At 52.0% G+C, this 23,965-nt stretch overlaps 1 protein-coding gene and 1 long non-coding RNA gene across 4 annotated transcripts in view; one reads left to right on the forward strand and one right to left on the reverse strand.

The window, feature by feature from the left end:
- The window catches only part of LOC111770043 (uncharacterized), a 27,347-nt gene extending 13,854 nt beyond the window's left edge, over positions 1-13,493 (reverse strand). For both annotated transcript variants that reach the window (XR_011430830.1, XR_011430831.1), the window contains exons 1-6: positions 13,123-13,493; positions 12,860-13,009; positions 10,292-10,498; positions 8,722-8,999; positions 4,526-4,643; positions 4,056-4,225 (exon numbers count right to left, since the gene is read on the reverse strand). This is a non-coding gene — a long non-coding RNA (uncharacterized lncRNA). The remainder of the gene's footprint in view (positions 1-4,055; positions 4,226-4,525; positions 4,644-8,721; positions 9,000-10,291; positions 10,499-12,859; positions 13,010-13,122) is intronic.
- Positions 13,488-22,043, forward strand: CIMIP1 (ciliary microtubule inner protein 1). 2 transcript variants are annotated; one of them, XM_001490402.5, is made up of 4 exons: positions 13,488-13,642; positions 15,835-15,916; positions 17,330-17,431; positions 21,417-22,043. In XM_001490402.5, the coding sequence occupies exons 1-4, from the start codon at positions 13,575-13,577 to the stop codon at positions 21,576-21,578; spliced, it is 414 nt and encodes a 137-aa protein (XP_001490452.1). In that variant the 5' UTR covers positions 13,488-13,574; the 3' UTR covers positions 21,579-22,043. The 2 variants fall into 2 exon arrangements, with proteins under 2 accessions (XP_001490452.1, XP_070103362.1); XM_070247261.1 differs by having other exon boundaries at positions 13,543-13,771.
- Positions 22,044-23,965: the final 1,922 nt, after the last annotated feature.

A 23,965-nucleotide genomic window follows, 5' to 3' on the forward strand; every position in this document is an offset into this window, starting at 1 on the left:
TTTTTAACGTCCCTAAGGCTGCCACCACCCTTTTTAATAAAGAGAGCAGGCAGGCAGCTACAACATCCAAGTGGAATTTAATAACGTCGGCTTTTATGGCTTTTATGACCTCCTTCTACGTACGGCAAACACTACTGGTTTTCCATTCACGGTAATGATTTAAAGTTTCCTTTTTAACTAAATGTATGTTTTTAAAAGTGTGTACGTTTAAAAGAAAAGCTTAGGTAAATAATAGCAGAGATATGATAGGTTGGATGAAAATGACAAGTTTGGGAAAGTGCAATCAATAAAAATATAATCCAGCTTGCTTCACCTGCTTGCCCATCACTGCAGCTCAAGAGAAAACTGAAATAAATTCCTTTTGCAGCTTGTTGGGGAAGAAAGTGCGTCCAGAAGGAAATTCACCAACTATTAAAAGCGAGTCCCTTTAGGGACAGAGCCTGGGAGGAAGGTAAAACAGTCACTTTTTACTTTAAACACATCTGAATTATTTGAATTTTTGTGTTGCAGGGAAATTAACCCTTTGTCTGACATCTCGGGTATAAATCTTTTTTCCAGATTGGTCCTGTGTGTTGTCTTTGTGGTATCCTTGGCCTGCAGAACTTATAGAGTCAAAAAAATCATTCTTTATCGCTTCTGAGTTTCCATTTTGCTTAGGAAGGTCTCCCCAGCCCCCAGATTGTGCCTGTAGTATCGTAACCCCATCACTGTCCTTGTTTCTCACATTTCCCTAGCTATTCTGGGATCATTTATTCCTCCACAGCAACTCTAAGATCATATATTTATGTGAGCATGCATTACTTTAATAATCTTCAAAATGAGGTTTCTTTTACTGTTAAAAAGTGGAAGCAGGGTCGGTCCCATGGCCTAGTGGTTAAGTTCGGCGCGCTCTGCTTTAGCATCTTGGGTTCAGTTCCTGGATGTGGACCCACACCACTCGTCAGCAGCCATACTGTGGCAATGACCCACATAAGAAATAGAGGAGGATTGGCACGGATGTTAACTTAGGATGACTCTTCTTTAGGAAAAAAAGAGGAAGATTGATAACAGATGTTAGGGTGAATCTTCTTCAGCAAAAAAAAAAAAAAATGGAGAGGGGTCTTTCAACATCTCTTTCTTATATCCCAAGAACTAAGATGTTCCAGAATCCTAGACAGAAAGTGGCTGAGAATACATCAGGCACTGGGCCCTCGTCCACTGAGAGGCTCCCTGAGCCTCCTGCACCGGACAGGCCAGGGGATGGGAGGATGGAGTCCTGAACTCCAGAAGACCCTCTGGACAAGGTCCCTCAGATAAGCAAGCACACTGCAGGAGGGTGATTGTGAGGCGAGCATGTCACAACCACATTTCTGGCCAGGGGCGGATGCTCTTACTGGAACCCCATGGAAATGGTGCTGGCGTGAACGAGAACCAGCCCTGGCTGCAGGCAACCTGAGATGGAGCTCGCACTGGCTCTCAGGGTCCTACTGTGTGCAGGACTGCCCATGGGCAATAGCCCTCAGAAAGGACAGAGTGAGGAAAATGTCCGTGACATGATGAAAATAGGGGGTGCAGTTCACGGGGCTCTCCCCATGTGCGTCTGAGTCCTTCCCCCACCCAGCTGCTCCCATCGTTGACCCATTTCACAGATAAGCCTCTCAGAGAGCTCAAGTCTTCCACCCACGTTCACATAGCTCAGAGCACTTGTCGCTGTTCCCTCCACACCCACACCACTGCTGGGTGCCACAGTCGGACAAAACACTGCTGGCACCACCCTGGAGGGAAATATTCCTCTTCGAATGTGCATCTGCCTTACGTATGTATATTTATGAACAAATGAACTCAACGCTCGCACGTATATACACGGAAACGACTGAGCATGAATCATCGTCTGAGAAGCGAAGGAGATTCAGCAGCTTTGATGCTGGCAGCCAGCATCTTCGAACAGACGAGACAAAAAAATGAGAGCCACTCTTTCTAAACGTTCTTGCATTGAACCCAAGATATGTGCAACGCCTTGTTGCTTAAAAATGTCGAACCCTTCAAATGCACAGCTCGGTAAAGTCTCCACTATTTCGCCTCCCATTTCTTGTCTCAGAGTTCTTGTGAGAGAACACGAGTGACACGACACGAAGCAAGGTCCTGGGCTGCTTCTCCCTTATTGACTTTTTAAAAGTTTGGTGTCCAAGTGACTTGATAAACCCAGACCCGAACAATGGTATTTGCCGCAGAATTTTGGGATCAAAATACAATTTCAAAAATAATATATTTTCTGACATCCTCCAAGAAAAAAATTACTGGTTTCTCCCCTCTAAAAGGATTTAGATGGAATAACATCTGTGTTGAGAATATTGTGAATATGTTAAACTGACAGGCAGTCTCTGAGGCACTCTGCTCATTAATGTTCTGTGCATAAAATTAAAACTTGAAATATATTTTTAAATCCATTTTGAATCATTTAAGCAATTCTCCCGCAAAGAAACCATTGTGCTGAAATAATATATTTGGAGCGAGGAATATGAAAGCTATTAAATGTCTTAGACCCCCTGCCTTTCATGGGAAGAAGGGGAAAAAATGTTCTTTCTCTCTGATTTGAAAGATGCTCTGTATAAAATATACCCACCAAAAAAAAAAAAACCACTTTGAAATTATATTTGACTTAAGCCCACAGGAGCCAAGAACTCAAGTCGGACTTCGTACTTCCGCCTTAGCGTGCACGGTGAGCTGGGCGCGGCTCAGTGGGGGTGTGGGAAGGCCCAGCGAGGGTGTCACCCTCCCTCAGGCCACAGCACTCCCAGCTGGGAGCACAGAAGCCCAGAGGAGGGAGGAAGACAGAGGCGCGAAGACTCCTGGGTTCGCTCCTGCCTTGTCCTGATTTCTGCAAATCCGTCCCCTACACTCAGCACACTGACCAACCAGCTGGTCTCTGGAGCAGCTGGCATGAGTGTGTCCTAAGAACACACATTCTCATCATTGTCTCCTTTGTCCATTGAGTGCCAACCAGGAGCCATCTCTGTACCAGATGCTGAGAGTTCAGCGTTGAGCAAAACTCACCTGTGAAAACTCGCTATGAGAACACGCTGTAAGGGAAAGGAGGAGGGGCATGGAAGCCTTCACGGAGGAAGCGACAACAGAGCTGCTCTCTAAGGGAATAGTAAGGGAAAGTGCGTTTCAGGCATAGGGAATATCAGGTGCAAAGGCACTGAGGCAGAAATTGGCTCCATGGAAACCAGTCCAGTGTGACAGGAGCAGATTGTGAGGAATGGGTGAGAGAGGTTGGAGGTGAGGGTCAAGGTAAATGGAGCCCAGGCGGGACGGCTGCTACCATGAGAAGCCCCTACTTGACCCTAAGGGCAAACACCTTCATTGTGCCATCACGCTCCGGGCTTCGTGCAAACACCTTTCACTTATGGTGTCAACGCATTTCTCCTCATGACAACTGTCGGGGTGGGTGTTATGATCCCCATTTCATAGATGAGGAAAGAGCCTTCTCAGCTTTGCATAGCTGGCAAGTAGGAGGAGGGGAGTCGAACCCCAGGAGCCTCGCTCGGCGGCCCGGCCCTCACCCCACCTCAGCGTCACTCATGGGAACAAGGCAGGGCCCCTGGGGGCTCAGCGCAGGGAGGCAACCCGCCCAGTCTGTGACCATCAAACACACTCTGGCCGCCAGGTGGGAGCGATGAAGGGCCGAGACAACGTGCAGGGACCCGGAGGTGGCTGATCAGGCGAGATGGAAGGACAACGCTGTCGAGGCGCCACAGACAAGCTAGTTCCCACCCCATGGATTGGGGCAGTGGTTCCTTCTGCCAGGACCCCATTCTTCTGGTCCCCACCACTCACCCCTGCTCATCCTTCGTGCCTCAGCCCCAAGCGGGGGGACCTCAAGGACAAATGGGAGACCCTGTGACCCCGAAGGGCTCCAGGTCAGTCTTGAAGGGTGAGAAGCATGTGAGTGGGAAGACGCATTTTGGGCAGAAGACCCAGCAAAGGGCCAGAGGTGGGTTGGAGCACCCCCCAGCTGGGTGGGGAGGGAGCCTAACGATTTAACCACATAGCACAACGCACCACGGACTCACCAGCAAAACGTTTTCTGTATCGGACCCCCAAAACTTGTTTTCCTGTAGAAGCCATCTTGTTGCCAACCATGTGAGAAGCTGATCGTCCCAGGAGATAAAAACCAAAATTGCGCAGGACTTTCCTTTTTCCCTGAACGAGGAGCAGCAAACACACAGCAGTGTGACAAGATCTTAAGTAAAAGATAAAGTGGAAATGACAGCTGAGCTATAAGCAGATGAAGGCCGGATTGTCACCAATCTGTAATCAGGAACCCCTAAGTTGGGCACAGGTCATTTTGGTTCAATTTGCTGCAAATGTCATTGCTGCCTTCCTCACCCCTCCACCCCCATGTGTGCTGGCTCAGTTTGTGGTACCGAGCCCCAGCCCTAGTCACACCTCAGCATCATGCTCGGAGTCCCCTGTAATGTCCATTTCCTCCCCCACAGACACTGGGCTGATGACCTGCACAGTGGATATTTGCCGGGTTTACCTGCTTACACCTTGACCATCTCTCAGGAACCAACACGTCTCCCTGCCCAATAGGTGTCACAGTGGATGCATGACCCCAGCTCATGGATCAGCCCTTCTGTCTGCTGGCCATGGTGGTCCTGTCAGAGATGGGCACTCGTGTTAGTCCAGCCAGAGAGAATCCTGAACTTGTGCAGGAACAACAAGGAAAGAGGGACCCTCCATCCAACCTGGAGCCTGGAGCTGCTGATGGCCACTGCCAGAGAGAATCTGCCTGAGACAAGCCAGCAGGGAGCCATGCAGGGCCAAAGGGTGGAGGAGACCAGGTCCTGATGGCACCACTCGAACTCCTGGATACAGACTTACCTGAAGCCTCTGAACTCTTCATATACAGGAGCTAAACAATTCCTCTTTTTCATTCAAGCTGATGTGCGCTGAATATCTAACACTTTCAAGTAAGAGTCCAGACTAATACATCCTCCTAATTTCTCCCATATCCCACCATATCTAAGTTTTTCTCCCCACCCAAAATGCCACTTCTCTGGGCCAAGGTCCTGTCACCACTTGTCTAGGTATCACTAACAACCACCCAACTGGTCCCCTGGCCTCCAGTCGGCTTCGCAGTCCATTCTCCAGGCCAGAGCACCCTACACAAAGTAAGACGCCATGTGCCCTTCCCCAGAGCAGAGGCTCCCCAGCCAGGACAAAGGCTGAGCTGACAACAGGACTTTCCAGGGTCTTATACTTGTCAGCAGGGCTGCAGGGGCCCCCAGCAGTGGGCTGCCCTTTCTTCCTGAAGGCTCCAAGCTCCCTCTCACCCGGGAGGACCAGCAGCTTCCCGGCGGGTCTAGAAGTCTCCTCTGTCTTAGACCCAGGAGCTCCCTCCATAATGCGCAGCTTCGGGCATCGCACAGATCTCAGGAGCTCAGCCTTGGCTCTCTGCTCCCTCTCTCTTCCCCCAGGCACAGAAAAAGCAACGAAGGACAGTGAGGCCGGCTGCGGAGAGCGGCCCCCTCAGCTGCATGCCAGATACTGTCCCCAGTTCCCAGCCGCACGCTCCCTTTCAAGCCTCTTTGATGAGCAGACAGTCAGGAGCTGGGAGCCATTGCAACCCTATTCCTATCAACTAGCTTGAAAGACCCAGCCGGTCCAGAGAGCCTCAAAAATCACAGCGCTAGTGAATCTCTGAAATAACGGATATTCCCACCTTCGCCTTCTGGATTTCATAGAGCCCCAAGCTTTCATTTAAAATCCATTTTATATGAAGTTATCTGAAAATGAACAATAGGAGCCTCAAAGAGACGTCTCCCCAGACGCCTGCGTGAAGGATGCTGGAAGAGATCCAGCCACAAAGTCAGCTTGCCTGTTAGATCAAATACGCAGGTCCCAGCGGGTCCCATCTCCTCGTCCTCGACAGGAAAGGGCCTCCTCCTGACACGGAGGTGGGGACCACGTTTCTTAGCCCCTCAGGTTGCCATTTCATGTCCTAGGTGAGGCTTCCAGCAACAGAATAGCTGGAACAGACTTCACTCAACTGAACAAGTATCTGCCGAGGGCCTACTGCGTGCTAGGCACGGACCAGGGCCTGGATCTGGAGGGGGAATGAGACCTAGGCCTTAGACCACTCTCACCAGGAGTTCAGCACATAGTAGGTCCTTCACAAATACCCAAGAGATACTCATCTAGAGGGCCTGTTACTCAAGCCTGGTGGGGGTGGACAGAAAAGAGCAATGCTATTCACTTCCTTTATAGTCATTAGGAATTGTTTAAATTGTAACATGGCAAATGACAGATTCTTGACTATTTTCCATCGAAGAGGCCTAAATGGCTATTCCAGGTGAGCTTTCTCCCTTAGTTTGCCACATCGATGACTAAGCGTATCTAGATCTTGGATTTCTATCTTCATAGCTGTGTGACCACAGACAAGTGGCTTAACTTCTCTGATTCTGTGTCTGCCTCTGCAAAATAAGAATGATCATCATTCCTACCTCATGGGGCTGTTGTGAGGTTGAAATGCAGTGACACTTGGGAAATACTTATTATAGTAAGTGCTTAATAAACTTCAGCGATCATTCATCATCATCATCATCATCATCATCAGAGTGACAGCCAAGTGGCATATGCAGCAGGAAGGGAAAATGAAGCTCTATAAAGCAATAGCCACAGAGCGGCTCCAGGGGCCAACTGGAGCCATGGGGAGCCCTGAGGGTGGCCCAGAGCTCTAGGATCGCAGTTCTGGTCCCCTGAGCCACCCCTGCAGCTCCTCTGTGCCGCTTCCCTACCCCTCCAGCAGTGACTCTCCCCAGGCTACAGTGGGGGCTGTGGACTGTGCCTGATCCACCCGCCTCCCTGGGGTCTCACACGGCCCGGCACAGAGCAGCCACTCAGCAAATGCTCGCAGAGTGAACCAATGAGCTGCGGCTAAACCGGACCCAGTGCCAAGAAACAGCCGGGGCCGCAGGGGACCAGGATCAAGCAAGTTAAGACAAAGCCCATTTGAACAGAAGGATCTTAAGATCCTCCGCTGGGCACACGACCTTCTCCAGGGAAGGAAAGTTAGATGAGGGTCCAGAGCAAAACAGTCTGCAATCTGTTTTGTTGTAAGTGACAGAAACCCATCATAAACAAAACTGAAACGGGACTTGTTGGTTTCAGGGCTGGAGCTGGCCTCAGGGGCTGCAGACATTCAAATCATCGCTGGATCTCTCCTCTCCTCTCCTCTCCTCCCCTCTCCTCTCCTTCTCCTCCTTTCCCTCCTCCTCTCTCTCTCTCTCCTTCCCTCCCCTCCCCTCTCCACTCTGCACACCGCCCTCAGTTTTTCCTACAGCACCAGACTTCTTCCATTCAGTAGGGGGAGCAGCAGCTGCAGGGGCAGGAAGAGAGGGGCCTTGGCCACAGACAGCTCTAAGCTTTCCTTGTCCCAGTCCAGGGACTGAAAAGGAGCTTTTGTCATCTCAGCCTGGCGTCTGTCTGTAAAATCCCCGAGAAGGACTCTGATTGGCCCTGCTTGAGTCACATGTCCTCTTGCCAGACCAATCACCACAGCCAGGAGAATGGCGTCTGGGGATTGCCAGGCTGGCTGGGGTTGCGGCAGTGAAACAGCTGGTACCCCAGAACCAAGCACGGAAGGGGATGGTCCGCGAAAGATCTCGGGAGCACGGTCTTCCTCCTGTCTCTCATGCAATCTCAGCCCCGAACTCCTTGACGCCCCTGGCCAAACCTGATGAGAATATCAGAGAACCTTGTCCAAGGGGCAGTGGGGATGCAGGGGTCCCATGCTGTGCCCAAAGCCGGAAGTCTACGTGTTGGACTGGACAGAGCTACTGAAACATGCTAAGGCCCTCCCACCGAACTTGGAACAAAGTCCGCACCCCCCACCGTGACCTGCAAGGCCTGCTGGGCCCAGCCCCCATGGGGCCTTCTCCTGCGCTGTCGCCAGGGACCGCCTGCTCGCATGGCTCAGGTCCCTGCTCAGATGCTACCTTCCCTGACCACCCTGTTAAGGGGACCCCCTGACCCCACACCAGCCTCTCTATGTTTATGTAGACTTGTCCCTGTCTGAAAATCTCCTGGTTTACTTATTTACTGGACTGGAAGCTTCCTGAGGCTGAAACTAGGCCAGTCTTGTCTCTGCTGGGTCCCAGAGCCCAGCCCAAGGCCCAGCACAGAGACAAGACTCATGAATGTTTGTTGGTTGAATGAATGAACGGCCGTTCTAAGTCATCCTGCCTTAGGCCTCAGCAGATGGCAGACGGGAGGAGTCTGCCTGGTGCCACCTGGTGAGTGAATGAGTGGATGTTGTCATCTTACATAAAGGATGCGGAAATCAGCTTCCTCCTCCCTTCCTACCCAGTTATCCAGTTGCCCTTCAAAACCCTCAGTCTGACCCTCCGTCCACAGAACCCGGGGCAGCCGGTCCTCCTCGAGCAGCAAAGGCCCTTCACATGGCCAGTACAGCTAAATAAACTGTCTGTGGAATAATTGATAATTACTGCACTTGAGTTCCCATTCAAGTTCAATGTTTGTGACTAAAAGCTATGTCCAAGCCCTTCAGAGGGGACACCTCCGTTCTCAGAGCATCTGCATTTCTAACCAGGCTCCTCCTCGAGCACGGAGCCCTCACTGCAGGAGCACAGAGTGAAAAGCCGCGGGCCCCTCTGCTTTCGATTCTAACAGCCACCGGAAGTGGGATCCTGGGCACCCAGCACCTTGAATTACCAAGACTGGTGAGCCTCAGCCACACTTGGAAGGCAAAGTTGGTTCTGCTCTCTTGCATTCCAACTGACTTTTCTTTTCATCAGGGGTCAGACCTTCCTCCGAGCTGGCGCAAGAGAAGCTGGAGAGGAAGGGGAGAGAGGAGGAGCAGGAGGAAACACGCTGGGCCGGCTGCGGGCGCAGCAGGAGCCATCCTCGATCACCAGGCCGAAGGAGCACCGGCTCCCGAGGGAGGCTCCCGGGGTGCGGTGGAGGCGCTCGGCTTCTCTCTTCAACAAGACCTGGAGAATGTTAATTGTTACTGTAGGTGTGTGGCGTGCAGACTATTTGTAAGTGAGAGAAGAGTTCTGTTGCTGTGACTAAAGAGAGCGCAATGGGTGTGGAAGACTGGAACCCGTGAGTTCCTCAAGCTGAGGCTCGGTTAAACCATCAATGCTTTCCTGCCAATTGGCGCTTGCAGCTCGAGCCTTCACGCCTTTGCACACAGTCGAGGTAATAACCACCGTGCTGCGAAAAGGCAGCCGGCTGGCAGGGGCCGCTCGCTGCACAGAGCGTTCTTTGGTTCAAAAAAGAAAAAAAATCATAAAATTAAAAAGAACTGTTTAAGCTTAAAAACTAAAAGGAAGCAGTTGGCTCCAGTTGTCGAAATGTTTTATAAAGCAACAGCAAGATGAAAAAAAATTAAGAATAAAAAATAAACTGTCCCAGAATGCTGAGAGAGGGCCAAAAATATTAATATGCGGGAACATGGCAAAGCTTCTGCAAGCTGTAAATATTCCCTTCGGTTCCCATGTATGATCGGCAAGGATGGTGGTCCTTTTCTCCCTCGGCTCTTCCTGTTTGAAATCTACGACAAATAACATTTCTTCAAAAAATAAAATAAGTATTAGGGGAAGAAAGTGTGTGTGTCAGAGGTCCCTGAATTTCTTATTTTAAATATTATAGGGAGGGGCCTGCCCGGTGGCACAGTGGTTGAGTGCGCAAGTTCCGCTTCGGCGGCCCGGGGTTCACAGGTTGGGATCCCGGGTGCGGACATGGCACCACTCATCAAGCCATGCTGTGGTAGGCGTCCCACATATAAAGTAGAGGAAGATGGGCACGGATGTGAGCTCAGTGCCAGTCTTTCTCAGCAAAAAGAGGAGGATTGGTGGCAGATGTTAGCTCAGGGCTAATCTTCCTCAAAAAAAAAATATATATATATATTATAGGGAGGAGGTTTCAACCCCCAGAATAAGGAGAGAAGGAGAAAGATATAGATGAAACAAAGAGAAAACAGACCACCAGAAGTAAAAACTAAAACAAGATTCCATATGTGTGAATGTACTAATTTGCTGAGCACGGTATGTACACAAGTGAAGAAATTCACTGAGGGTGGGTGGTCAGAAAGGATACAGGATGCCCAGCTCAATTAATAGATAGATGACAAAAGACTTCTTAGTCTGAGTGTAGTGTCGTAGAAGGATGCTCCAGGACATTCGAATCTAACTGGACATCCTGTGTTTCTATTTGCTGAACCTGGCAGCCCTCCAGCTGAGGGCTCAGGTGGTTATGCTAATTAGGGGCTGATACCCACACGCTGATGGGACAGTGGGTCCGGCTCTGTTCACGGCTGGTTGAAGCGAGTCCTGTGCCCATCGGTCAGGAAGGGGTCTTCAGGGAGGGCTGGGGCACTGGCATCTTGAGGTCTCTATGTGACCTCGGGCCCCTATCAGCTGCAGCCACCTGGAAGCACAGTGGGTCCTGATGCGTCTTCACAGGCTCCGCTGTGCCGGGAGACTACCTGGAATGGAGACACGACCTAGGAAAAGCCGGCACCGAGCTTCTTCCTCAAGTATCATTTGCTGCTTAGAGTTGACAGCACAGCCAAGCTGCAGCCACTTGGAAATCACCCAGAGAGAAAAGGGCATCCTCACCAGTCGGGAGAGCGAGGAAGACCAGGAATATGGATGCCCCATCCTACCCCCACTGAGGCTCCCAGCCCTGGGGAGAAAGAGGGGCCCTGGAAGCCCAGAGTTCACGGTAAGACAGAGGGCTTTGCGGTCTGGTTCAAGTCCTTTCTCCTCCACCTGTCGTTTGAGCCACTTTTCCCTTCTGCAAAACAGTCACAAGTGAACCTCCCCCCGTGTAGAGAGAGTGGCGGGAGGCACCAGCCAGGGCCCGGCGAACAGTGGCGCCTCAGGGTGGCCCGGGAGCGCCCCAGCGAGCGCAGCTCTCACCTCTCAGCCCAGTCAGCGGCTGTCCACAGCCTCTTCCTCAAAACCGACGTGGTCAGAGAGCAAACCCCAGCCCCACTCAGCTCCCTTCCATCTCCCCACGCTGTTCCCAAAGCTTCGTGACCCAGGCGGAGGGCCCTGCTCGAGACAAGGCGCTATTCCTCGGTGACATTATCCGTTATCCGTGAGAGCCCAGCCCTTCTCATGTGCTCCTCACAGCCTCCCAGGATCGCCAGGAGCTCGTTCCACAGATGAGGAAACCGGGGCTCAGAGAGTCAACCCACTTGCCCAAAGTCTCTGAGACCGTCACGGCAGAGCCAAGACTTAAGCCCTTATGGACCCCAAAGCCTGTGCACTTAAACACAATAGACACCCCATTTCTAGTCCCGGACTCATCCCCCAGGATTCCCCACACAGATATTTCTGAGAAGAACAGGCTGGACTGCAAACTCTTATTCAACCTTCAAAACCCAACTCACTCATCACCTCCTCTGCACACTTCTGCCACATCCAGGGCTCACTCTGAACTGCATTCATCCTACTGTCACTTCATATACCAGGTGCACTATCCTCCCATTGCATTCATCTCCGAGTCCCTAGTCAGTGGCACTCCTGGAAGGCATTGTGTTTGCTTTTCCATTTCTGCACCCAGCCCCACTCTCCAGGGAACTCTCCAGCTGCCCTGGCCTCCTGGGTGCTCTTCAGACACACCAGGCTGCGTGTCTCAGGACCATTGCCCTGCGCTTCTCCCCTGCCTGGAAAACTCTTCCAGTCCCTTCAAACGGGTCCCGCCCTCCCCAGACCTGTGCTCAGATGTCCCTGCTCAGAGAAGCCTTCCGACCACCGGCTGAAACAGCCCGTTCCGTGCCCCCACCTGACCTCTGTGGCCTCTGGCCTCCTTCCCTGGGTTCCCTTCCTTCGCTGCACGCGTCTCTCCTGGCCCCATCGTAAGTGCCTCCATGTCCCGCCTTCATCGGCTGTCTTCCCTCCAGACACGTCAGCCCCGGGAGGACAAGGACTCTGTCGTCTTGTTCCCTCCCGGGCCCTCAGGCACACAGGCGGAGCCCCACAAACACTGCAGATGAATAAACCCTCGGGGGTCGGGCATTCACAGACATTCAGCAACGAATTTACTCTTAATTAATCTTTTTAACAGAATCGTCTTAGGAGGTCCCAGGGGAGAAGCGGACGTTGCAGCCTCTCTTCCTAGCCACCCTATTCAGTTCTCTCCAGGACCTCCTCCCTCTTGTCAGAGGAACGGCCACCCCAGAGGAAAGGCCAGGGAGGAAATCCCATCCCCTGGACGCCCCAGGCCTGCTCAGCACGGCGCTGCTTAACCCATTCAGCCCCATTCCCGCCCCCTCGCTGTTTCGGCTGAGTGGGCAGTGGGACCGCCCCGACCTTGGGCCTCCACCCCGCGCTTCCAACAGCCGAGAAAAGCCTCACGCACCTCAGGTGTGGGGAACGTCCTTATGAGAGGAAAACACGTCCTCCAACCGCCCATGAAAGCAGGGGCCTGTTGCTGACGCAGGAAGACAGGGACGGGGAGGGAGGGAGAGCCGCCGCGAGGACAGCGGACACCCGCTTCTCAGAGTGGCCGCGGTAATTATCTAAGAGACGACGTTACACCAGCGGCAGGGTGCCGCCTCCATGCTTCTAGTCCATGAGGCTCTGGACTCCTGTGTCCCCCATGGCTGCTCAAGCAGAGAAACGCTCCCCTGGCCTGTGCAGTAGACCCACTTACTATTGTCTCTTAGACCCATCCTTCAGTCCCAGGCCCATGACAACACGGTATGGTGGAATCCTTAGGAGGTCAATGAGTCAGTCAACAAACACCAAATGCCAAATGATCATCCCAATAATGAGGGATTGGAGTCGATGGGCATGAAAGAGACAGTGCAGGGTGTGGGGTCTGAAGGCGATATTACCTGTGGATTTCATTTGGGGATTGTTACAAAGAGTGGATGCCGACAGAAATGCGTGTGGATGCTCTGCGTAAGCCATGTGCCGTAATATTCACGGCAGCACTTCCGTGGTGGCCCAAACCTCAGCCCCGATGCCGTCTGCAGAATGGAACACTAGAGAACGGAAACGAACACACTATGGCTCCTTGTATCTATATGCACGAACCCTTCAAACAACACTGGGCAAGGAAGCCGCGCACGAAGGACACCTGGATGGTCCCACTCACACGAAGCTGAAACAGTGGGAAAAATCCCCGCCGAGAGAAGTCGACAGGCGGGGCGGGCTGGAGTGACCTATTTCCTAACCCGGGCGGTGGTTACAGGCACGAGGTCTCTGTGACCGGCTCCATCAAGCTTGGTGCACTGAGGATTGGTACCCCTGTCGGTGTGTGTACCTGCATTACGGGTCTAAATGTTAAACGGGGCGGGGGGGTTAGGTGTTGAGGTCTCCCCACTGTCTTCCGCAGAGGACGGCTGCTGCAGCGGGGGCCAGGCAGGAGCGCAGGGAGGTGGGCAAGGACTCCGACGCCCGGGCAGCCCAGCCGCCCCACCCTCTCCAGGCGCCGCGCCGCCTCCGCCTCTGCGTCCCGCGTTGCTTGGCAACCGGTCTCCCGGGCGACGCGAGACGCTGAGCCCAGGGCGGGTGCGCGCGGGGCGCAGCGACACGGAGACGAGCCCCATGGCGCAGAAACCGCTCAGCACGGCCGCTGCCGAGCGCATGAACCTCGTGGCCCAGGACGAGATCTGGTAACGCCCGGATCCGGTAACCCGCGGGCTGGGCTGTTCCCACATGAAGTGTGCTCACCTGGCGGCCTCAGTTTCCCCACCGAGTCTTGGAGGTGGCCGACCGCTGGGGGCGAGGAGCGTGCGCTGGAGGTGGTCAGGGAAACTGAGGAAAGGGGTGGATGTTAGGGAGCGGGAGCGACAAGGCGGCTTTTCTTTCTCGCTCTTCTCCTAGGCACGCCGCGAAGGCCTGGAAGATTTTGCATCTGGCTTTACGACCACCTGCAAAGCTTTGCTTGTTGAGAGCCGACTCGTGTGTTCGTTCTCATTTTTAAGATTTACCGAACTTTTTTAAAAAGTAGACAGAAATCTCAATATTTGTTCCATTTGAATGAGAGACACGTACACTTTACACCCTCTCTTGCTTTTCATGTTTTTTTTAAACAATAAGAAATTTTAATTTAAAGACTAGATTCATTTTCTAAAAGATTTGGGTTCAGCAGACATTTGTAAGGATATCTTATTTGGCATTGTATCTGACTGATAAGTATTATCCCATCTCTTTGAAGTTTTAATCAATGTGAGAAGTTGCTAATTTAGATGCAAGTTAGCGAATTTTAGTAACAGCAAACCATGACTGCTCAGCTCTGAAGCCTCCGTTTTCTTATTCCTCATCTCCGGGACTGTTGCCACCTCCTTCTAAAACTTGTAATAGTCACTTCCTATTTTTCTTTAAACTGGTGTTTCACTTAATAGATTTATTTTTACAGAAAACGTTATATCACTCTTGAAAATGGAAAGCCAGTATTATTTGGCATAAAATACACAACTATTAATGTTTTAAAAAATTTTTATCTTTCTCCAAGCAAACCCAATAGGAAACATCACCATAGCAGGATCTGTTCCCTCTGCCTGGAATGCCCTTGTCTCCCTTCTCCACCAGACAAACTCCTACTCATCCTTTAAGACCCAAATGAGATGGCCCTTCCTACGTGAACAGAGCCAGTGAAGCCGTAGACTGTTCTAGTCAATGTCCAAAGTGGGTGCTGAGCACCTGAAATGTAACTGTTCCAAGTCGGGATGAACTATAAATGTAAAATACCAGATTTCAAAGATTTCATATCAAAAAAAAAAGTGATATTAAAATTAAGTTCACCTGGGGCTGGCCCAGTGGCATAGTGGTTAAGTTTTCAGGCTCTGCTTTGGCAGCCCAGTGTTCTTGGGTTCAGATCCTGAGCACAGACCGACACACCGCTCATCAAGCCATGCTGTGGCATTGTCCCACATACAAAATAGAGGAAGATTGGTACAGACATTAGCTCAGGGACAATCTTCCTCACCAAAAAAAAAAAAATTAAGTTCACCTGTTGATTTTTACTTTTTTTTTTCAGTGTGGCTACCAAAAAATTTAAAATACCAGATGTGGCTCATATTTTTGGCTCATGTTACATCTCCACTGGAAATAGACTCAGTTTCAGATACTCAGTGCCCAGGGCAAAGAGCTTGGCCAGAGCCTCCGAAACTGCTGAGACACAGGAGGGTAGGGGGTGCAGATACTGATTTCAAAATAGAAAAAGAAACTTGAAAATCAAAATGAATAAACATTTAATTAGATTTTTGCAAAATGTGATACACCAGCTCTTCAGCTGCAGCTCAGCTCAGCTCAGAGGTGGTCACATATAAATTATATTTAATGTGGAGCAGAAACAGGGCTGGGCTTAGGCCAGGCAAGCGAGGCCCCTGGGGTGCAGTAGCTGGGAGGGCTCTGCCTCCAGGTGGTGCAGCTGCTGGCTCTGCACTGGGAACGGGCCCCCTCAAGTTCTGTGTCCCAGGGGCCCCCTCCCTCTGCCCTGGCCTTTGCCCCGAGAACAAGGGTACTTAATACGCACGTCCGTCATGGTTTAACACAGGGCCGTTCCTGCGGCTCACAGGGCCCCCAAAACAAGGAGTCCCGCACCTGCACATCCCCCCGGGCAGAGTCCACCCCGGTCCATCGCTCCCGGGCGCCGTGCAGCCAGCATCACTGGTGCTTTAGCTGCACATCTCCCTCGCGGCATGCAAGGTCCTGGGGCAGGGACCGGCCCCTCCCTGGCACAGACGCGTCACTCAGGCAGGGCGCACTGACCAATGCAAAATTCTCCCCGGTGGGCCTTTGAGGCTCCGCTGCTTTCACCATTGTCAAATGTCGGCCCCCACTCAGGAGCTTTCTGTTTCAGGAAATACCGCCTGAAAGCTGAAACTGAAGCACGGCAAAACTGGGCCCAGAAATGGGGATTTTTAACAACCCCCCTGGAGGAGGTAAATATAAATTTTATGAGCCCGGAGGTTATAGAATCAATTATTTCCAAGAGTAAACGGTTATGAAGTGTATAATTTGCAAGAATAAAATTAAAGAGCGTGTGGTGTGTGAAGCCTGTGAACTCTGACGCCTCACAGGTCCTTCCACTCACGCATTTAGGGGGTGCTGACTACGGGCTGGGCACGCTCCGGGTGCTTGATCTGAACCCGCACAACGAGCCCTGTGCCAGGGGCGCTGTCTTACACCCATTTTACACATTAGGAAATTAAGCTCGAAGAAGCGCAAAGTCACACCGCTAGTAAGGAGGCGCCATGGGGAGAAGCTGGTCTGTCTAGTTCCAGGGCCACTTGGCCTCGGACTCCCCATCTGTAAAATGGGGTGACAGTCCTCGGCTGCCTCGGTGAGTGACTGTGAGGTTCAGAGGGAATGAGGAGGAGTGAAGCCATGAGGGATCCTTAGGAAAATAGCCTGGTATTTCCTACAGCACACAGGTAACAGAAAGGGACAAGGGCCAGGCATTATTAACAGGGAGGGTGGAGATGCCAACAAGGAGACCTCTAGCCCCTTCCGGGGGCAGCCGCCATCAGCCCTGCTGATGCTGCCACCCAGAGACCAGCTGCATATGCCGATCGTTCAAGAGAGTCCGGAAGTCCACATGTTTACATGAAATCTCCTGAGTCTAGAATAGTGGTTCAGATTTACGAAACATCATAGAGACGCACCAAACGCTTGTGCGGGCTTCGTGGGGTGGTGGGTGCCAGGTTGCAGCTTTTCAGACTATCTCTGGGACACGACACGAGGAAGCCCATTTCTTTGAAGGGGTACGGACCCGACTAAGACCCACCTCATTCAAAACGTTCATGACTCAAGGCAGCAGAAACCACACCCCACTAGCTTTGAAATTATGCCATGCTTAATGAGTTTTCTTAATACGTGGAGAGTTATACAATTTGAAATTTTATGCATAAAGTGGGTCTTTATTAATATAATATGCATAAAAAGAGTCTATGTTAATATTCTCTATATGTAATTTGGGTCTTTGAAGAGTTCAAAATTGCTTTAAAAATTAAAAGGAGGGCTAGGAAGTCTCCTCTAATATTTTAAAGGTTGGTCCTGGAGCCTTGTTGGCATTGTCAAATTTGAGTCCGTAACCTGTAAAGTTTTCTCAGATTACTACTCGGGAATATAAGTTAGCGGGCTGCCACGAGCAGGCCATTGCACTTGGGGCTGAGCTGGCCCGCGTGCGAGTCCCGCTCGACCCCTTTCTAGCTGTGTGACTGCGACAAGCTCCCCAGTGTTCACGAGCCCCCCCTTTTGTCAGCTGTAAAATGCAGTGTTCTGGGGGCACGATGCAGAGGACACTTCCACCCGTCTCAGCCCGTGGTTTCCTGTCTCTGGGGCCTGTGTTTCAGCTGATCAAGGGTGAAGAAGCAGACCCCACCCCACAGCCCAAAATCGAGCTTCCCCAGCGGTTCTGCATCCGGCCAGTGACCCCAGTGGAGAAATACATCAAGGTTCGCAAAGCCGTTTTACATACTTGTTTTCCTAAGTAAGACATAAGCCCCGCCGGACGCTGTGTTCACTGCAGGCCCAGAGTGCCAGCCGCCACAGGTAAGAGCGCAGCAGGACCCCGCACGTGGGGAGCCCAGTTTCCACGCCCTCCCCAAGCCCACGCGTGGGAGACAGAGCGGGCTACTCGTCCCCACGCAGGCGCAGGCGAGAGCCGCCGCGCCTGGCTCTGCAGAAGCAGAGGGAAGCCAAGAACAGGAGGGCCGGATCCACTCGTTCTCAGCCAACATTGAAGGGAGTGGGCAGCAGAGCAGGGCAGGTAGAGCCGGGCTCGGCAGTCAGACTGCACAGCCGCTCACCTCCTGTGTGGTCTTGAGCAAGTGGCTTGACTTCTCTGTGTCTCCATTTCCCCCCCTTGGAGTTAAGGAAAGCACCTACTTCTGGGAGTGGTGTCAGGGTGCAGCGGGGTGGTGCCTGAGAGGGACCTGGAACATTACTTGGCACTTTTAGAGACTGCTAATGACTGTTATCTATCAGTAGGTGCCAGGTGCTTGGTTGGCAAACAGCGATGAGCTGGAAAACAAGACTCCAGCCCTTACTTCCGGGTGAGGTCGGGGGAGGGACAAACGTGAAACAAGAAAATCAACAAAATCATTACATACTCTGCTGGGTGCCCTGGAGGAAGCAGGCAGGTGGCGTGTTGGAGGATAGCAGAGGATAAGGGGGTGCCCACTGAGCTGAGGACTGAAGGATGACAAGGAGCCAGGCCTGGGAAAGGCATTTCAGGCCCAGGGAACAGCATGTGCAAAAGCCCTGTGGCAGAACAGAGGTTGGTATGTTTCAGGAACCCCGAGGGATGTGACATGGCTGGCGCTTAGTGAGCTGGGGCGGGAAGGGAAGGGATGTGGATGGAGAAGTGGGCACGGCCAGATCCTACTGGACCTCGGAGGCCAGAGGAAGGAGCTGGGATTTGAACCCAATCTACAATGGGAAGCAGAGCTGTGGCATGTCAAGTACCTTTCGGAAATGTCACTCTGGTTGCTGAGTGAGTGACGGGGGCAATCCCAGCAGAGAGGATTTGATGGAGTTCCTACCTGAGACAAGTCAGCCGCAGACGTGGGTCAGATGCCTTTAGAATTTGCTGCGTTCTGTGCACCTCTGGGCCTCGTCTCATGGGCCTGTTTTGCTCCCTGGTTCTGCCCTCTGTCCAGCTATGGAGAAACAGCCCTGCATCCTGAAGAAAGCACAAAGGCGGCCAGGGTGGGGTGTCAGGCTGTGTGGATTTTCTTTTCCTGACTTGCCCTCAGGGTCTGATGGCGTGGCTGCCATGCGGTGAGAGCTCCGTGGGTACGCATCTGTCAGCCAAATGAATGAATGAATGAATGAATGAATGCACTCTGCTGACTTATGTTGTTTCTCCCCCCAATTATAAAGCAATATGATTCACTGTGAAAATTTTTTTAGAAATACAGCAAAATATTAATAATAAAGTAATTAAAAGATCCATAGATTCTCCTACCCATGGTTCACATTTGGAGGAGCTCCGTCCAGAAGTTTTTCTCTGCTTTTACATAGCACCCAATAATTGTTAGATTTTATTATTCTCTCTTGGTTGCTGAGTGCTTTAGATGGTAATCGCATCTTATTTCCACAATGACCCTAGAAGGTAGATATTATTTTCATCAAACCCATCTTGCAGATGGGGAAACTGAAGCTGACGAAGGCTGAGTGCCTTTCCCACAGTCACACAGCAGGCGTGTCTGACGTCAGAGCCCTGCTCTTAAATCTTATCCTTGACTCTCCTCCATCCCCTCTCTGGGTGCACAGAGCCTTTAAAAATGCATTTATTGGGGCCAGCCTGGTGGCGTAGCAGTTAAGTGCGCACTTTCCGCTTCAGCGGCCCAGGGTTCGCCGGTTCGGATCCCGGGTGTGGACATGGCACCGCTTGGCAAGCCATGCTGTGGTAGGCATCCCACATATAAAGTAGAGGAAGATAGGCACGGATGTTAGCTCAGTGCCAGTCTTCCTCAGCAAAAAGAGGAGGATTGGCGGCAGATGTTAGCTCAGGGCTAATCTTCCTCAAAAAAAAAAAAAGCATTTATTTTTAACAGGTATCCCATAACCCAAAGGCATGCTATGCAGAGCCTCCTTCCCTCCCCTGCCTCCCAGGAGCCCTTGTCACCAGTCTCTCGTGGACCCTTCCACAGATAGAATATGCATATGCATGCGTGTATGTGGGTCTCTAGGCTTTTTTGTTATTACACAAACTGTACCATATTTTACGTATTTTTATGCATCTTTTTTCTATTAGCAGTTTATCTTCAAAGTTGTTCCATCCAAAAACATACAGGCCCGCCTTGTTCTTTTAAACTGCCGCCCAGCATTCCGTGGTGCGGACGGGCGGCAGCTGAAGGAGGCCCTGCCGGTGGGCATGCAGACCGGCCACGTCCGTCCTTTGCTGCCGTGAGTCCCCCGCACTAACACCGGGAGGTCCGTGTGCAGGGATCAGGATGTCTTAGGATAAGTGCCTGGGGCCGATTTCAGGTCAAAGGGCGTTTGCCTTTTCCTTTCTTACGGATAATTGCAATACTGCCCTTCACAGCGAATGAACCGCCCTGCTCTCCCACAAGGCCCTTGTTAACAGTGGCATTTTCATCTCTTTGCCAATTGGGTGGGTGAAACGTGGCATCCCAGGGTGGTTTCCGATTGCATTTCTCTTACAAGTTGGAGAGACTTGAAAGCTGGTCTGTGTGTGCCCGGAACCCTCCTGGAGCAGCCTCGTGGGGAAATGCCGCCCTCTGAGCAATTCCGCAGGATTGCCGGCCGCAGGAGACCTGGCCTTCGGGGGTTCATTGATGACCCTCCCTGCATGTGGCTTCTCAGGAGATTAATTGTAATATTTCATCGAGAACAGATGTTAAGGGGCTGCATCCACCAGTGGCAGCCGGCCGGCCCTGCCCGTCCCCTCCTGCCACCGCCTCGCTCAAACATCCCTGTAGCTGAGTGAACTCATAACCCGGAGCGCATTAAAGCTCTTTATCTCAGTTGTTCTGGGAGGACAAATATTCCTCACTGTTGTCTGGGTTCAAATCACCCTGGAAGAGCAGAATAGAAGAGTATTTCAAATGGAGGGGAAAACCTGCCTAAATATTTGCCGTCATTTTCCAAAAATTTCAATCTGTCCAAGGAATTGACTAATGAAGTTGTGTTTTTTTGTTTCAGATAGGATCTCATTTTCTTTTTTTTAAAGATTGGCACCTGAGCTGGCAACTGTTGCCAATCTTCTTTCTTCTCCTTCTCCTCTTCCCCCCAAAGCCCCCCAGCACGTGGTTGTATATGCTAATTGTGAGTGCCTCTGGTTGTGCTGTGTGGGACGCCACCTCAGCATGGCCTGATGAGCGGTGCCATGTCTGCACCCAGGATCCAAACTGGCGAGACCCTGGGCCTCTGAAGCAGAGTGCGCGAAGCTAACCACTTGACCACAGGGCCGGCCCCTCTTTTTGGTTTTTAATTAAATTTGTTTTTCATTCCCGTGGTCCCTACAGTTTGGGTATATGTGTGCACACACAAGTATCATCCAGCCTGCTAATCAAAACTGGAAGATTTGCAGCCGCAGGGCACCGTCTCACAGCATCGTCGTGTGTTTTATGAAGGGCAGTGTGAACGGTGGTATTTGATATTTCTGCACCTCAGGGTTTTTTCCCCCCTTTTTGCTCTTTTACCAAATAAAAGGGATTTCACTGGCGGTCGTGAATTCAGTGTGCTGAGGTTGCAAGACAAGGCAGCGTGTGTGGCAGTCATCCCCAGGGAAGACGCAAGTCTCAGAGTGCCACTGACGGCAAGGCGCTTACTTCCAGGGCCCGTTCACAGGGACGCTTTTCCTTCTGTCTTTTCCACACCAGGCCTCATGGGCCGATCCTGATGCCTCCCTGGACACGCCTCACGTCGCTGTGGCCCCAGGTGACTAAACCCCCTGCATTTCCATTCCAGGTCCTTCCATCACCCCCAGTCCCGAAGACGACCCAGGGCTTCATCGGCTGGAGATCCGGGGTGCCGGGCCTGAACAAGTGTCTGGAGCACGACTATGAGATCAGAAGCTGCAAAGGGGCATACGCCAAGGAGCTGAGCTGGCCTAAGCAAGGCATACACTGAGTCCAGACAGAGACTCCAGCCCTGGGCCGTGAGGGGGACCGCCAGGCACCTGGTGCCCATGCCCCGGAAAGGAAGAAGTCCCAGCGTCCCCCTGAGGACATAGCTGCCCTCCACATTTGCTCATGGGATGTTGCAAAGAAGACAAAATAGCCCCTAGACATTTTCAATTAGTCAATGTCTCCCTTCTGGAATATTCTCATAACACACATTCTTAGCTAATGCAATGAATTAGGCAAAATAGATTCTCTGAATTTTTTTTTTTTTGATACCTTGGGAACTTCTAGGTATAGCTTTTTTAAAAAAAAAAAAAAAAAGTCATTTTATTTTTAAAATATTTGTCTAGGACCCCGCCATGTCGCTTTCAGCCCCACCTCTCACCATCCCCCTTGATAATGAGATGTTGGTGTTTCTGTACCCAGGATCTCCCTGGGCCTGCTTTCAAGGAGGAATAAAGCTCCTTGAGGATCCTTTGAGTCTCCTTTCCCGGGATATTTGCAACAGGTCAACAGTTTTAAAGGCAGAAATGAACCCAAGATGTGCCACTGAGTGTGGATTTCCAGGAGAGGCTGGGTCTCCCACGCGCTCTATAGAAACCCTCCTTGCCTGCCTGCCCCGGACCCCTTCGCAGCACAGACGGCAGCCGAGCTGGCCAACCAGGTAATCGTCCTTCCCCCGCGGACATTCAACATTAACCCTTTGGCTAACATTTTATTTCTGGTCCCTGCCTAGCCCTGAGTCTTTGCCCAGGTCCTACAAATGGGGAGTGGGGAGTGGGGTGTCCAGCCGGTCAAAGCACCAGAAGGAGAAGCCAGTGTGCCCGCAGGTCCCTCCAGCTAGACCCCTAGAGGAGGAGAGCGGAGGGGCTGCAGGAGGCCTGCGGAAGCTGGGTGGGTTACGCTTCCGGGCCGCAGAGAACCGGTGCCATCTTCAGACCTGGAGTGGGCAGAGCGGGAGGGGCCGTGCTCAGTTATCTGCCCTCCACGGAGACGCCTTCCTTCCTCCCTTGGGTTGGCCAATCGTCACTGTTTGGGGACGGGTTCCTTCCTGGGTTTGCTGACTGAGGCCTGAGGGGACTTCTGTCTGGTGGGATCCACTTACAAGGCCCACCCGCCCAACCTTTCCTACTCACCCTCCTATCCAGGTGTGGGTGGGTGTGCTTCACCAATCCAAGAATCTCGCATCTGGAACTTCCCCTGACCCTGAACACTGGCATCCTCCAGCACACCTCTAAAGGGACTCCACGACTTTGGGGGCAGCAAATCCTGGGGGCACAGAATTCCTAGTGAATCTGGGCCAGCCCCTTCAAGTTCTGGGCTCAAAGTCTCTAAATCCTAGAAGCCCCTGGCAGAAGACCTCCTCGTGTTCAGGGACGCCGTTCTCTTGAAAGTCACGTGGTTTCAGTGGCCAGTCTTCTTGCTCCATAGGGCTGGCTGCGGACACCCTCAGAGCCAGCTACTCAGGCACTGAGAACAGAGCCATGTAGCAAAACCTCCTCTCAGCCACCTCATTGGTTCCCTGTCCCCTGTCCAAACCAGAGTGGGAAACACAGGTTCTCACAGGCTTCCCAGCCTGAAAGAGCCAGGACACAAGAGAAATAGCCCTTTAAGAAGCCTTGTCTTTCCCTGTGAGCTTGGTGCCCACACTCATCGCCTGCCACGTGGGCCACATGGGCCACGCCACCAAGAAATCCCACAGTCATCATGGCTGACATCCCACCTACCACAAATTTAAAGGAAAATTATCACAGCTCTCTAGGTTCTGAGAAAAAAGAGGAGCAAGGTATTATGGGTTAAACTGTGTCCCCCAAAAAAGATAGGTTGGGGTCCTAACCTCCAGTACCTATGAATGTGACCTGATTTAGTAATAGGTCACTGCGGGTGTAATTCGTTAAATTAAGATGAGGTCCTGCTGGAGTAGGGTGGGCCCTTAATCCAACATGAGGAGAGGGAGACACAGGGAGGAGACGGCCACGTGAAGATGCTGACACACGGGGAGAAGGCCGCGTGACACGGAGGCAGGAATCAGAGTGATGTGTCTACAAGCCCAGGAATGCCAAGGACTGCCAGCAAACCAGCAGGAGCCAGGGAGAGGCCGGCGAGGAGGGACCCTGCCTGCAGGCCGCAGGGGGAGCCTGGCCTGCTGACACCTTGACTTGGCGCTTCCAGACCCCGGGACGCTGAGGGAGTGAACCTCTGTTGCTTTCAGCTGCCTGGTTTGCCGTCCTTCGGTACAGCGGCCGGGAGACTAGGACGGTATGGAAGACATTTGCCGCCTCCTCTCCTCCCCACTCAGAAAACAGCCTCCCCTGAGCACGTGTCTTTCATTGGTCCTGACCCGCGCTGTGTCAACATGAGAACAGGTCATGTGGCCCATTCAACTCCAAAGAT

This window comes from Equus caballus, chromosome 22 (genome assembly GCF_041296265.1).
Source record: "Equus caballus isolate H_3958 breed thoroughbred chromosome 22, TB-T2T, whole genome shotgun sequence".
Lineage (NCBI taxonomy): Eukaryota > Metazoa > Chordata > Mammalia > Perissodactyla > Equidae > Equus > Equus caballus.